This window comes from Hydra viridissima, unplaced genomic scaffold, assembly GCF_058129835.1.
Source record: "Hydra viridissima isolate aposymbiotic clone 2 unplaced genomic scaffold, HvirCarnegie_v1 scaffold_1, whole genome shotgun sequence".
Taxonomy (NCBI): Eukaryota; Metazoa; Cnidaria; class Hydrozoa; order Anthoathecata; family Hydridae; genus Hydra; species Hydra viridissima.
In genome coordinates this window covers 23,971,877-23,986,699 of record NW_028324300.1, presented here as the reverse complement: position 1 = coordinate 23,986,699, position 14,823 = coordinate 23,971,877, and the positions used below count along the sequence as shown (strand labels likewise).

Genomic DNA, 14,823 nt, shown 5'->3' with positions numbered 1-14,823 from the left:
AACAAAAAGTTTTTTCTAAGACTTAGTGGTAGAGAACTATGTCAAGAAAACTTATCAAGTTAAGGGATTTTCCTTTATTAATATAACTCCTAAATCATAATAAAAAAATGAGTATAGGACCATAGTTGTCCATTTTTTCAAAAAAGTGCATAAAATAAAAGTTGTAGGGCTTAAAAAATTAGAGGGGGTCATTTTTATACAGTTTCCATTAATTTTGTGTTCCACTTGGAGAAATTTTGACAACCTGTGATATATTTCTAGTTTTGTAAACAAATCTTGCTGTCTTACAAATATATGATTGATTTTTCTAGTCAGCTTGAAAAAAAAAAAGATTCTGGGCTTATAAAGTTATATTGAAATAGTTTATTTCTTTAAATAAGTTTCAAAATACTAAGAGAACAAAATATGGTTTCTGCAAAAAAAAATGATTGATGAAAATTTTCTACAATTCATTAAGACCATCAAACCAAAAATGATTCTTAATTGATTCAAAAATTTTGTTTAAAGATGTTAACTGTTGTAATCAACAAGGCAGTTTGTCAGTTTTTCCGGGTAATCAGGGTGGGTGGTGGATCGCTTGAAGCGCTGTCAATGTTGGCCGAAATCTTGATGGGCTGCTTCGACGGCTTGTTCACTGAAGCGACCAAGGGAGGAGTTTTGGCGATCAATAAAGTCACTGATGTGGTGAAACACAACATGTAACTTTGGAGTTATATGGCAGTTTGGAAGTGCAAGGAAGGATGTCTTGAATTGTTGGATCTTTTCAAAATAATCGAAACTCAGTTCTGATCCAAAACAAGCTCGAACAACGCTGTCAAACTTCCGAAGTGTATCCACAAAGCCAAGAACTTGGAATGCTGAGTTAGCTTCTGCTAGTTGTTGAAGACGGTCCACATTTTTTAGCAATTTTCGGCACTCATTTCCTTCAAACTGCCCACCATGGTAAGGACTCTGAGCAATGTTGAGGGAAGATGGCCATGCCTCAGCTTCTGGCCACACACCTTTAAGCATTTTGTAAAGGAGGTTGACAACACCTAGAAGAAGGTGCAACTTAGGGGGAGGAATGATGTCCAAGATGAGTTTGTCATTTGGTCAATTGATGATCGGGTAATGGATGACATTGCCAGTCAATTAAGCTTTGGCATGCACTCCACCAGACCGCCTGAAAGATTCGAAACTTTTCCTAAGGGAGCCCAAAGTTCGAAATGTTCCTGCATTTTCAAGGTTGTTTGCATCAATGTCACACCAGGCACAAAGGTGTGAGCTGGAGTGAGCCTGTAGGCCACAGAGAATGTTGGCCAATTTCAGATTGCATGCGATGAAAAGATTCACAGCATCGCAACCAACAAGTGCCCATACTTGGTGAACACTTTCATATGTTTCTGGAAACTCTTCAACAACAGCTAGTAGCATCTGACGTTTCACTCCAGTGTCTTTGGCAACTCGCTGCGTCAAGGATCTTTTAGCAGGTGAACTTCTAGATTCCTTATTTACTGCAGAGCTCTTCTCAACAATCGTAAGACAAAATTTCATAAACCCCTTGCCTCCATCAATGCCAAGCTTGACCAGGGGCTCAGAAGAAATATTCCGAGAGGTAAGAACTCTGTTGAGAAGATCCGACAAGCTCTTACAGTGAGCAACTGTAAAATCTCTAGAGTCCCCTTTAGTGCTTGACCCCTTGATTTGTGTGTGTGTGAAGAACTCACTGAGCTGTTGTCCAACAGCTAGGAACTTTGATGCAAAGTTAGGCTCAACTAGTTTTCCAACTGATGCTTGGTTAACTGTACTGACCAATCTCTTGATGCCAACATTGGACAATCCAGTATTCAGTTGAACATTCACAAGGTCTTGAGTAGTCAAAAACGAAGAAGCAGGTTTTGAGGAAGCTCCACTTGGGCCTTAAAATGGAATTTCTTTTTTTTTAAAGGATTAGAATATTTTAGATAACTTACTTCTAAATACAGTTTTTGTTGCTGAAAACTAAAGCCTCTATTTGTTCCTTCAAAAACTAAAATTCTGATGATATTTGCAAGTAAAAAAACAATCAATTATGGTGAATTTTGAACAATAATAGCTTGTTGTGAGCTCTGTACTATATATAGTAATAAATTTTTAATTACCTGGCGTAATGGGAAATGCATGACCTCCAGAAGCCTCAGAAAGACGAACAGTCCCATGGGGTGAGGCTTCCTTGTTTGTGATTACAGTGGCAGCAATCTGTTCGGCAGCCATTGCATCTCGGGCTGCCAAACCCTTAAGGTTCTCTCTAAAGGTAAACTGGTTGCAGGTGTGTGCTAAATCTTTACCAATTGGACTAAGGCAATCATTGCATCTCAAAGGAGTGTTTTTTTCTTCAGCTTTTGTCTCATCGAGTGGATGCTTTTCATTCATTTGTAATCGTCCAATTTTACACAAGAGGCAATCACAGACATGACCTCGTGTTTCTGTTCTGACAGAAATAGTTGTGAAGTCAAACAGAGGGGGAAGAGTGATATCTTGCCCTTCACCTTTACGCCTCATCATTGTTCTACAGGCTTCACAAATACCTTTAAGCATAAAAAGTGATTTTCATAAGTCAGAGAAATATTGCTGTACCTCAATGGTTTTGCTAGTAAAGCTGTGGTTTTTATGAGAACAGGCAGTTTAAATAAATCAATTAAAAGCAAGCAAGCTTTTTAATTTCATTGCAATACCACAATAAAACTGATTTCCCTATATACATACAATTAAAATCAACCCTACATTACCTTGAGGAATGTGAGAATCAGCTTTATCAAAACTGACTCCATAGATTTTGCTGATTTGCTCCCACATAAATGCTGTCAGTTGTCTTGAGCACTTTTTAAGACAAATCAGGCAAACAATTTTCTGATTTTCCTTATGAGTTCTGGCGTGGTTCGGCATTTTGATTGGCTGAGAGAAATATTTTTTTAAATTTTACATAAAAGAAAGTTTCAAGGAAATACCTAATCTATCAATCTTTGCATAATTATAAATATTTTAGTGCAACTTTTAAACATTCTGTTAGCCCCTGAGGGATTTTTATTAGATGAAAAAGTTTTTTTTCACTTACTTATAGTATACAATGCAAACAATTAAATATACTAATCTTTGATTTATATGGATAACTAATGTACTTAAAGTAATTGTGAAGTGTACAAATTTGGGTTAAACTTAAGTGCTTAACAGAGCAATAAGATTGGAAGTAATAAAACTGGACCAAAACTAAGTCCTACAAAAAAAATTTATAAAATAAAATATGTTTCTTTATTATCCCGTAAACTGCCGCTCAAAATTTCATACCTTTATCTTGAAAAATGCCGGTGATTTAAGCGAAATACTTTGACAACTGAATTTACGGCAAAACAATGCAAGTCTTAGTGAACAACAACTTGGAGTCACCTTCAATAAAAAACAACATTACAAAATTGACTAAAAAATATGAAAGTATCACTGTTCATTTTAATGTTAAATTTCAAATGTTTCTTACCTTATTACTTAATAAGTTCTTTGAGAATAATCTGAAAAATTTCAAGGAAAACAAAAGTGTAAACAGAGATCAACTTGTTAAGAACACAAGTCAATTTTTAAATTTTCATGGTTTTGCAAAATTTTCAATAATGCCTAAAATTTTTTTTATAGAATTAAAATAGATGTTAAAGCCATTTTAAATACTTTTTTACTTTCATGAAGTTCTGTTAAAAATCGTAGCTAGGTAAATCTTGAAAATGCCGTTGGCAATTTAAAACAATGGAGATAAATTTTATAACATTAGTCATTTCAATAGTTGATTGAAATTTTACTTAATAAGATTACTGAACTTAAATAACTGTCCAAAATTCCTAAGCAGTTCCGAATTTAACTTTTTTTTCAAGCTGACTAGAAAAATCAATCATATATTTGTAAGACAGCAAGATTTGTTTACAAAACTAGAAATATATCACAGGTTGTCAAAATTTCTCCAAGTGGAACACAAAATTAATGGAAACTGTATAAAAATGACCCCCTCTAATTTTTTAAGCCCTACAACTTTTATTTTATGCACTTTTTTGAAAAAATGGACAACTATGGTCCTATACTCATTTTTTTATTATGATTTAGGAGTTATATTAATAAAGGAAAATCCCTTAACTTGATAAGTTTTCTTGACATAGTTCTCTACCTCTAAGTCTTAGAAAAAACTTTTTGTTACAAAAGTTGTTGCCCACAACCTGTAGGGCTAAAGTGTAGTGTTGCCTGTTGGATAACTTAGATAGTGGCTCAATGGATGGTAACTTTACATGGTGACATTGGCAAAAAGTGAGGTTTTTGAAAACTGGAATTGCCATAATTTCAAAAGTAAGCAATATTTTGGCCTGAAATTTTATACACATTTTGGCACACATATGGGTAGTATACATGCCCATTTTGGGTAATATCTAAACTACCAAAAAAAATTTCTAGGCATTTTTGTATGTTACACCTGCTAGTCCTTTTTTAGTATGATTTTTGACTTCAAATCCAATTTATTACCGCGGACGTCATTACTTGATTTCAAAATTGACATTCCTGGGTGTGGGACTATGTCTACTTTCACCCTAGATAGGTAGTGCTCTCGGGTCAGCTCAAAGTCCAATATCCAAAAATTATTCAGGAGTGATGTCTAAATAGCTGAATATTTTTCATTTTGCAAGATATAAATGCTAAATTACTTTTGAATAATTTAGCATTTATATCTTGCAAAATGAAAAGTTTTGAATACATTGATGAGCTAAATTTATGTTTGATTCCATTTAAAAACAAATATCGACACAAAAAGTTTGTTTTTCAACAAGAGAGCGCCAGCATTCACACTAGTAACGAGACTGAAGCTTGGTTTGAAGCTTAAAAAATTGAGCAAATGTGGTGGCCTGCTCGCAGTCCAGATTTGAATCCTGTTAAAAACATGTGGGGAATTATTGTAAGACGTACCTATGCTGACCAGAAGCAATATAACTCTGTGGGAGAGCTAAAAGTAGCGGTATCAGAATGCTGGGAGGATATGGAGCCAAAAGTGCTGGAAAACTTGGTGGGAAGTATGCCTAAACGAATTTATCAAGTAATTGAGCGCAAAGGAGGTCCAATTGTGTACTAAAAATGTGATAAAAACAATTTTTTGGATAGTTTTGTTAAAAAATGTGAACTGCGTCTATAGAAAATAGTCAGCTATCTTTTGAATTTAATTCATTTATGATTGACCTCTTTTCAAATTTGATATTATTTTTTGATAATTTTCATTACTTTTGATACTTTATTTATAAACTATTGAAATACACTTTAAAAATAAATTTAAGTACGTTTTTAAGACATAATCCACATGCGCCTATAGGAAATGGTCGCAGTGTATGTATTTGATTCAGTAAATAGTTTTTTTTTTCAATATATAAAAAATTGAGACTGTTAATAGATCAATAATAAATAGTTAATGTTTTAAACTCTACTCATTATTACATTAAAATATTTTTGTTTTATTTTTTTATCCTTTTTGTTTATTATCAAATATTTTAGAGAACCAAAAAGAATTAGTTCATGTTAAAAAAACGAAATCTAGAAATTTTGATTATACCATGCTAAGCAACTGTGAGTAATGCGAATCTTTTAAAAAAAGGTTATTTTAATAGTCTCTATTCTTAAAAAACATATTTAAGCATCAGAACCCTACAATTGACAGGAATCAAACTCCTGGAACTTTTACTTTACTTTTATTTATAATCAAAATACTAATATTTAAATTTCAAATAAAAAAAAGGAAATAACATAAGTAGCAAACCAAAAATGTCTTTAATCCCTCAAAAAGATAAACTTAAAAGCTAAATTTTTACATTAAAATTACACAAATGTGAATACAAAATTAATATATAACAATAATAGCAATAAGCATCTGCGGCATTTGAGATTATGTTTAAACAGGATTTTTATAACATTTTTGTTTAGTAAAATTTTAAACGTTTTATGATCAACTTTCATAATACAAATTCACCTCAAAAAGTTTTTGAACTTTTCAAAAACAAACTCCCACAGGATTTTAATATTGTCCGCTTCATTTTCTGATTTTTATGCTTAAAAATCAATTAAACAATATTCAAACGATAGGAATTTGCATAAAAATAAAAACTTTCATACAAAGCTAACAACTTACAAGATTTGTATTCATGGAGCTCTCTGTTTCATATCCAAATGATTTATCTAAAAATTAGATTTATCAAAAACGAAAGAAAATACTTACAAACTTCATAAAAAATGCGCTTAATTAGATAGTTTTTTTAAAAAAACACATAAATCATTTATTGCGAAAAGACAAGATTTTAATTAATATACAACTAAAGCCATACTTTTTCCGCGCTTCTATCATTTTTATTCAACCAACTTCTTTTGCAAGATGCAATAATGCACTTGCTAAAACGTCTAGCCTCGGAAACTCTTGCTGAGCTCGAATTGCATAAAGTTTTTTCCAAATCAAAACAGAAAATTTCTATTAAAAGCATCATTACGATGTTTCTTAAAAATTTCATCGTAAGTTGTAAACTTTTTTCGTGATTCAAAAGCAAAACAATCGAAATTTTATTTTGCTTCATAAATTCAATCCTCGTGGTGAACAAGTAAATACCCATCGTTTACCATCACCTTGCTTTTATTTGCACCGTGAATGGAATCATGTTTCCTTTGTAAGTATCCGGTCTGCTCACGTCTTTGCATTCAGGCTATGATGATTATAACCACTCTCTAAGTTTTTCGGTTATTTTTTTACCCGCACAAGAATCAACATTTATAATTTTTCAAAAAACATGAACTAAACGCAAAGAAAAAGCAAAAATTGAAATACTCACTAAAAACCTCCGACTTTCATATGTTTACCAATTTTATCTGTTAAACGCTACAAAAAACATTTTTTTCGTTACCCTTAAAAATGATCATATATAGGGAAAAGCCGGTTCTGGCGCATGAGCACAAAATGCATGCACAGCGCATCAATTTTTTTAATGAAAGTAGTGTCTAAAATGCATATTTTGATGTGTTTGAAGGTGATTTTGATGAATTTTCAGTTTTAAAAAACGTGCATCCTTTTAAAAATGGTTTCTTCAAAAATTTAATGCCTTGTTTTGTAGTGGCCAATGGCAAGTGTGTGAATTCCGTCATCTAAGATAATTCTTTTGTCGTCGTTAGCGCTGAGTGCGACCTTGTTGATTTCTTCGGTGTATACGTCATGATCATGGGATCGGAAAACGTTCATGGTTGCAAGCTTTTCTTCCTTATTTATTAGGCAGTCATAGTAGTCTTGATGAGTGAGGTGATTTTTGACCACGTTCTTTTTAACCCCTTTGCATTTTTTTTGTTCTTGATCTGCTTTTTCAATTTCTTCAGGGATGTAATAGGAGTAGAGCTTGGGTCGAAGTCCAACAAATTGCGTGATTTGCTTTCCACCGGTCTCATCTTTGAACATGCCAATAACCTTTTTATTTTTGCCTACTTTGAATCCAACGTTTTGAATGGCAGGATGGTCTTTAGGAAAGTCGCTCGTGTCAAATTTGCTTTCTACGTCATCAGCAATGTCTTTATAGAAATCAGGAGTTTCAATTTCATAAATGAGCGAGTCAGTGTCAGTCATGAGTAATTTTAATCGATTACCGTATTTGGGTTTCATGTAGTCATAGTGGTGTTCAAACATGAGAGTCTTGCTCAAATCGAGGATGCTCATTCCCAAGTAAACAGGTTTATCGTAAGTGACTTGTGTTTTCTTCATGTGAATGGCAGTGAGGTTTTCATCAAAAATGGTGCATCGGCTAAACCTTTCCTTTTTGGATAGTTTCAAGACTTCTTTTCTTGTGGTAACCAGTTTAATATCGACATGTTTTAGAATGTTTTCCATGGTTTTACCAAAGACGGAGTTGTTCATGAGTTTGAAAAAATCCTTCTCAAATTCGTTTTTAGCTCTTGTTCTTTTATCGGTATTGCCATCAATGTATTTTTTTATGAAAGGTTCTTCTTCAAAGCTGATTCCTCGATGAATTTTGGTGATGACAAGGCCAAGTCGTTACTACTATAAAAGGCCGATTCTGGCGCATTGATACCCCTTAAGTATGGGAGGGTATGTATAGCGTTGCATATGGTGATATTAAGGAAATGAAAAAAACTTCTTGCTGTGTTTTTAATTCAAAAAAATGTTCTGGCGCATTGATAGCGTAATATATTGGGGGGTTCAATGTTTTTTCCAAGATGTGTAAAGAAGTATAAAAATAATCATGTTATTTGTGTACCCTTCAAATAAACTAATTTTTTTAAGAAGTTAATTCAATTTCTTACCTTGTAGTACCCAATAGCCAATGTGGTGTGATCATTCAATAGGATTCTTTTGTCATCTTTTGCGCTGAGTGCAACTTTGTTAATTTCTTCAGTGTAGATGTCGTGAAGATGAGATCTGAAAACGTTCATGGTTGCAAGTTGTTCATTTCCACTCAATAAGCAGTCTTTAAAATGTTGGTGAGTAAGCTTATTTTTGACCACGTTCTTTTTCATCCCTTTGCATTTTTTGTGTTCATCTTTAGTGATCTTGTAAGAGTAGAGCTTGGGTCTAAGTCCAACAAACTCTTTAATTATTTTTCCCCCGGCTTCGTCTTTGAACATGCCGATGGTCTTATTATTTAATCCTACTTCAAAGCCAACGTTTTCAATGGCAGGATGGTTATTAGAAAAGTTGCTTGTGTCAAACATGTTTTTAAGATCGTTTGAAATGTCTTTGAAAAAATCATCCATTTCGATTTCGTAAAAAAGTGAGTCAGTGTCAGTCATGAGCAACTTGGCTTTATCACCGTATTTAGGTTTGATGTATCCGTAATGGAAATCAAACATCAAAGTTTTGCTCAAATCGAGGATGCTCATTCCCAAGTAAACAGGTTTATCGTAAAAGCATTTTGTTTTTTCCATGTGAATCGCGATTAAGTTTTCATCAAAAATAGTGTTTCGTTTATAAGGAGGGACTTTGGACAATTTTAAGGCTTCTTTTTTAGTGGTGATGAGTCTGACATCAACGCGCTTTAGAATATTTTCCATTGTTTTCCCAAAGACGGAGTTGTTCATGAGTTTGAAAAATTCCTTATCAGATTCGTTGGTAGCTCTTGTTCTCTCCTTGGTGTTGAGGCCAATGTATTTTTCCATGAAAGGTTCTTCTCTAAAGGTGATCCCACGATGAATTTTGGTGATGACCAAGCCCAATCGTTCATAGAGTTTTAGGTTTTCATGATGAACGACGTATTTTTCTTTGTTGTTTAAATTTGGAACGAGTTTGTCTACTTTTCCAATGGTTAATCTTTCAGGAGCTAAAGGGTAGTCGTTGTGTAAATCGTGAAGCTCATCAGGATAGCTCAAATCGACTTCAAGAATGCATGGCATGCTGCGCCAATTTTGAAGATCATTTATCCATCTGAATCCTCCAACGGGAAGAGGTTTGCTCATGGCCCATCCGTATAAATTGTTGGCGTCTAAATACTGAAGGAATTTCGATGGTTGTGAAGTATCATATTTTTCCATGTATTTGTTGTTAGCATTTCCAAGTCGGTTGGAGATCATGCTGATTCCACCGCGTATTCCTTTTCGGATCATGTTGAGCATGTCAATATCGGTTATCAATTCCAATTTAATTTTAGTTTCCTTTAACATGGCGTCCCAGGCTAATCCAGGAGAGGTGTAATACCAGGCGGGATCAAGGCCGTAACATTTTATGCATACGTCTCTAAAATTTTCAAAGGCATCTGCAAGAATCAGCACGTCAGACTTGTTGTATAGCTCGTGGTAATCTTTAAAGGTTTCGCATCCAAATACTTTCCAAACGTTTTGTGCATGCGAGTAGTCTTCCTCTTTTGCTGGTTCATCTTCCAGTTTGGAATCAAAGGCTTTGATAGGAGGCAATTGCGTTTCGGAAAACTTTTCAATGGAGTCTACCCATTCATAAGGGTAAATGCCTTTTTTTCTTATCAAGTTGAACTGTTTATCTTCAGAAAAATATTTTTTAACGTTTTTGCATTGATCGTCGGTTAGATTTTTAGCCAGTTTTTCTAATTTGTCAGGCATGAATCTGGTGGTGTCAATAAACCTAATTTCTTTCCAAACTCCTTGAAGTTTACCTTTCTTATTGATAAAGTCTCTTACTTTAATTTTTTTCGAGAAGCTGATGTAATTTTCTTCATTGTTTGGTATGCAATTGAGCTTCCCACCTAATTTCTTGATGAATAAATGACAGTCGTAGCCAGACAAGTTATGAAAGGCAACTGGAATAAATTTTGGAATTTTATAATCCAAGTTGCATTTATTATGAGCAGCACCACGGTATTTTCCAGTCAAATGACAGTGGTCCCATACTTTATCACCGTTAAGATCTTTATTGCAAATGTGACATTCAGTTGCAGCTTCAAACTTCTTCTTGTCCTCATCAGTTTCTATTCTATTTTTTTCCCATTGTTTTTGTAGTAAATCGCTGTCGTTCCAAATCTTTTTAAGGTCTGCTTCAAGCCTGGTGATAAATTTTTTAGCCACGTCATCGTCATCGCTTTCAGCTGTGTACGTTTCAAGCTTTCCCTTGTAAATAGTTTCGTCGTAGCATTTGATATAATAGACGATGGAACTTGGAACATGCTTTTGATATTGTTTGGTGTATGACTGTTTTGAGTCAGGGGTGCAAGTGTTGATGGTCTTGATGAAACTTTCAAAGTCAGCATAGATCACAAACGGATGTCTCATACCCTTTTGAAAGTTTTTAAACTCAAGGGTCGACCCTTCTTTAGGAAGATCGACTCTCATTGGAGCATTACCATAGCAGTCTTCTCGATGGATTTGAAGCTTTTCTTCTTGGCCAAAACCTTGCATGCACCTTCTGCAAAAATATCTTTTATGTTGCTTTTTCGATGCTGAAGAACCGGCAAACCGTCTGAAATTTTTAATGAGACAATAATGGCTGTTTTCTTCGTTTGAAATATACAACAAATCAACACAGTGCTTTCGGTCCATAAAATCAGATACTCGTAAAGGTTGAGGTGCTTTTTCTTCATACTCATAGACGTTTACGCTAATTTCAGTATTATTCACTTCAAACTTGTCGATTTTATGGTAATCAACAGGAAATTTTATTCCATCCCAATCGAGCTCTTCTGATTTTAGAATCAAGTCATCATCAATTCTTTCGTTGTCTCTATTTTTAAGGTTCAGAGCTCTGGTGACGCACCACTTGAAGCATTCATTGTCGTTGTTTTCCATGTTGACAATGGCCTTTTTGTTTTTCAACTTGGGAGGTAGCTCCATGTAGGAAGAACCGCTGAGAGGTCTATAGTCGATAAAATTCATATCCATTTTTAAAATCTTGGACAAGACGCCATTGGATCCCAACTTGTTGTATTTGACACTATTTTCCAAGATTTTTTCTTCCATTTGTCTTATTAACGTTCTTAAATCCGTAGCTGCTAGAATAATTTCCGAGTTGGATGAAAAGTTTGCCATTCGAGTGACTTCTTCACCAGTCAAGATGCTTACAGATTTCATTTCGCACGTTAAAATAATCCTTACCTTTGTGTTTCTTTCTCCTTCCATGGTTTGAATGGCGGACTCTCTCACCCTGTTAAAAAAGGATTCAAGGTCTTGGTATTGAGAAGACGGAGAGTAAGAAAATTGTCTCACAGAGCGCTCTGCTGAATGCTCAGTCATATTAAACTTTACTGTAAAAGGTCTTGGAGCATCAAATGCAACACCTTTGAGAGACTTGATCGTTTTTTCCACTCCGCTTTTTACGCTGCTTACTGTTTTCTTCACCGTAGTTGGAACGTAGGGATCAATAGCAGTGAGCACTTGGTTAAAACCGTTGGAGACAGTTGTTGCAATTCTTGAAAGCCAACCAGGTCTAGGAGCAGGAACAGGTTTTGGAGCAATGACGTTTGTTGAATCAACAACAGGTGTGTCAAGGATGGATGGTTCAGTTCTTGTCACTCGATTTTGCAAACGAGCAGGACCGAACGAAATCAAGTCATTGGAAACGGGTTTCGTAGCAGGCACAGGTCTCGGTGCAGGCAAAGGTCTCGCCTCAGTCGTGCGTCTACGAGCAGGTCCATACCCAATGATGGGCTTTGTATTTTGTATAGCTGCAATGAGCTCAGCTTTTCTCATTCTTGAGATGCCTTTGACACCTCGGTCATCAGCCATCTCTTTTAACGCTTTCATATTAAGTTTGTTCATTTTATATAGAGAGAAAAAATTATTTAACCCATTTCAATTTTTGCCGTGATAAAAAAAGAATTTTAATTTTCAGCAAAATTAAAATCACGTTCCGACTTAATTATTTGATAGCCGTGTTTATTGTCGAAGTATTTCCAGTAGTGACCCGTTTTTTTTCTTAATTGGTAATGAGACTTGTATTCAGTCACCTCACCTGTCTCCACATGGGTGATTTTGTAAGCGAAAGGATTTTTTCTAATTTCAACAAGTTTTGCCCATTTTGGATCGACAGGCTTTTTCTCTTTTGGCTTACGCGTTCTTGGCCTACCCACAGGTTTTCTTTCTTTCACTTTTGTCATCAATTCGTCTTTATCGAATCCCCAGTGTTGACAATTCCAAATTCTTTTCTTCTCGGTTTTTTCGGCAATGTGTCTCTTTCAAAAACGCCTCGAAAGTTTTTTAATTTTAGTTGTTTCGCAGCTTTTTCCAATTGAAAGTTGGTCAAGGCCTCATTTGGCAATGTTATTCCTTCGACGTTGATCATTTTTAAATTCGTGCAAAATTTAAAAAATGATTTCCACGGATCTTAAAAATCTACATGAGGCTGCTGACATCGGCTCCGTTTTACACCAAAAATTCGGCTACGTCAAGATGAACATTATAAACAGCATCGTTCAACGGTGTTAATTGTAAATCATCTCGAGCGTTGACGTCGGCTCCGTTCTCCACCAACAATTTAACCACTTCAAGATGACCTTTTTCAGATGCAAAGTGTAACGGTGTTTTATCGCGTAAATTTTGCGCGTTTACATTGACTCTGTTTTTCAACAAAAATTTAACCACTTCAAGACGACCTTTTAGAGAAGCTTCGTGCAACAGCGACATTTTTTTTTTTATTTATTGCAATGACTTCCATTTTATATTCCATTTTATATAAAAAAAGAATTTCTTTAAATCCTTTTTTTACATCTCTTCATCAGATTCCATTTCACCTAAATCCAAATCACCCATAATGCTTTGAACCAAAACAGGAGCATTTTTAGTGATGACCACTTCTGGAAGTTTGACTTGAATGGACTCGATCTGCGATCCAATAAAAACGCCTTCAATTTTTAAAGACGCAATGACAAAGCACCTTTGACGAACATACTCCAATGGATCTGCCTTTACAAGCTTTTTATTCTCCCTTTTACTAAACAAGGAAGTAATGTTCTTTTCTTTTCTATACAGCTTTCCGAAAAATATGGAAGATGAGCTTTCTGACTTTTTCTTTAAAATGGATAAATCCTCAACCATTAACTTTTTAGTTCTTCCTCCTTTCTTCAACAAGGGCGTCTTAAGAATGACTTGCTGTCGAAGAAATTTTGTTATTTTTTCAATCACCTCCATAAACTTTTCTTCTTCTGATCCCTTTTTATCGTCATGAGCAACAAAAGACATGGAATATCCAGTCAGCTCTTTTGTCTTTGGATCAAAACACTCAAACACACCCAAAGAATACAAAATGGGGGTTCTTAGAATAAAAGGACCTTTTCCATTGTCATACTCGTAATACAAAGGAATCTTTTGATACTGAATGGGTCTTGTGCCTGCGTAAATCTCACCAGCTATTAATTTACTCTCGTCAAAATTCTCAATCGTCACAAAATTCATCTTTTTTAATGCGAAAGAAATTTTTTTAAATCCTTTTTGGATTCGTGGAAATTCTTCGAATTTTTAGATCATTTTTGGATCCGACGCTTTTGATTGCTCTTTGACTTTATTTATTTTTCTTCTAGCATACTCAAATACATCCTCCCGTTGCATGCCACTTTTTTCAAAACGAATCCCTCCACACTTTATTTTCAACTCCCATTCATCCATTCGACGAATAATGGTAAAATCTAAATCATTTTCGAAGCTGTAAATCTTGTAATGGTACTTTTCTTCATAAGGCGAATAATAATACGACTCCTCGTAATCATCCGTCTTAAGGTACTCATTTATAAAGGGCTCAAACAAAACCATTATCTTGTTCATTTTTTAATGGACCTGAAAATTTATTTTGTTGAGAAAATGACCAATGTCACTCGAAAGCAAACTGATCAATTCTCTATTGTCTACCCACGAATTAAACGAGTCTGGATATCCCAACCATTTGGCCAATGATTTTTTATTCGTCTTGCGAACGATTTTTTCAATCCTGAATATATCCTGGTGCGTCTTTTGCATTTCCTGCTCATAAAAAGTACCTTGAATTTCTTCACCGTTAGCATCAGCAATTTTATACGTGGGTGGATCCGTATACTGAACTTTTGATACGGTAAAAATTTCTTCAGTCCATCTTGGCGTATGCCCCTTTTCAAAATGAGACTTCTTTTTTGCGATTCGCACTTGATCACCCATAGAAAATTTTGGAGACGTTCTTTTCCTCTGTTTACCAATCAGGTTCATCCAGACCTTATTTTTATTCTTTTCATCGCTGGCTTCCACTGGTGTCATCTTGATGGAAGAGTGCTTTGTGTTGTTGTAATTTTCCACCATCTCATCCAAAACGTCAACGTATTTATTGGTATTGTTGGCTGAAAAATATTTAAACATTCTCTCTTTCATTGTTCTGTTCCATCGCTCGAC

The 14,823-nt window shown here is 34.7% G+C and overlaps 1 protein-coding gene across 2 annotated transcripts; it reads right to left on the bottom strand.

Annotated features, from left to right (window-relative positions):
• Nucleotides 1–340: 340 nt before the first annotated feature.
• On the bottom strand, nt 341–6,229 carry LOC149894014 (uncharacterized). Of its 2 annotated transcripts, none has more exons than XM_090076614.1 (5): nt 6,158–6,229; nt 3,304–3,402; nt 2,748–2,913; nt 2,121–2,546; nt 341–1,898 (listed from the first exon to the last, which is right to left on the bottom strand). In XM_090076614.1, the coding sequence occupies exons 1-5, from the start codon at nt 6,170–6,172 to the stop codon at nt 1,132–1,134; spliced, it is 1,473 nt and encodes a 490-aa protein (XP_089932740.1). In that variant the 5' UTR covers nt 6,173–6,229; the 3' UTR covers nt 341–1,131. The 2 variants fall into 2 exon arrangements, with proteins under 2 accessions (XP_089932740.1, XP_089932741.1); XM_090076615.1 differs by lacking the exon at nt 6,158–6,229 and adding an exon at nt 3,491–3,864.
• Nucleotides 6,230–14,823: the final 8,594 nt, after the last annotated feature.

Bases quoted from the DNA above. Each gene is read 5' to 3' on its own strand.
- LOC149894014 (XM_090076614.1), bottom strand. The intron at 2,914-3,303 runs GTATGAAATTTT...TATTTCTCTCAG, and splicing joins CGGCATTTTTCAAGATAAAG to CCAATCAAAATGCCGAACCA. The intron at 1,899-2,120 runs GTAATTAAAAAT...TTCCATTTTAAG, and splicing joins TGCATTTCCCATTACGCCAG to GCCCAAGTGGAGCTTCCTCA.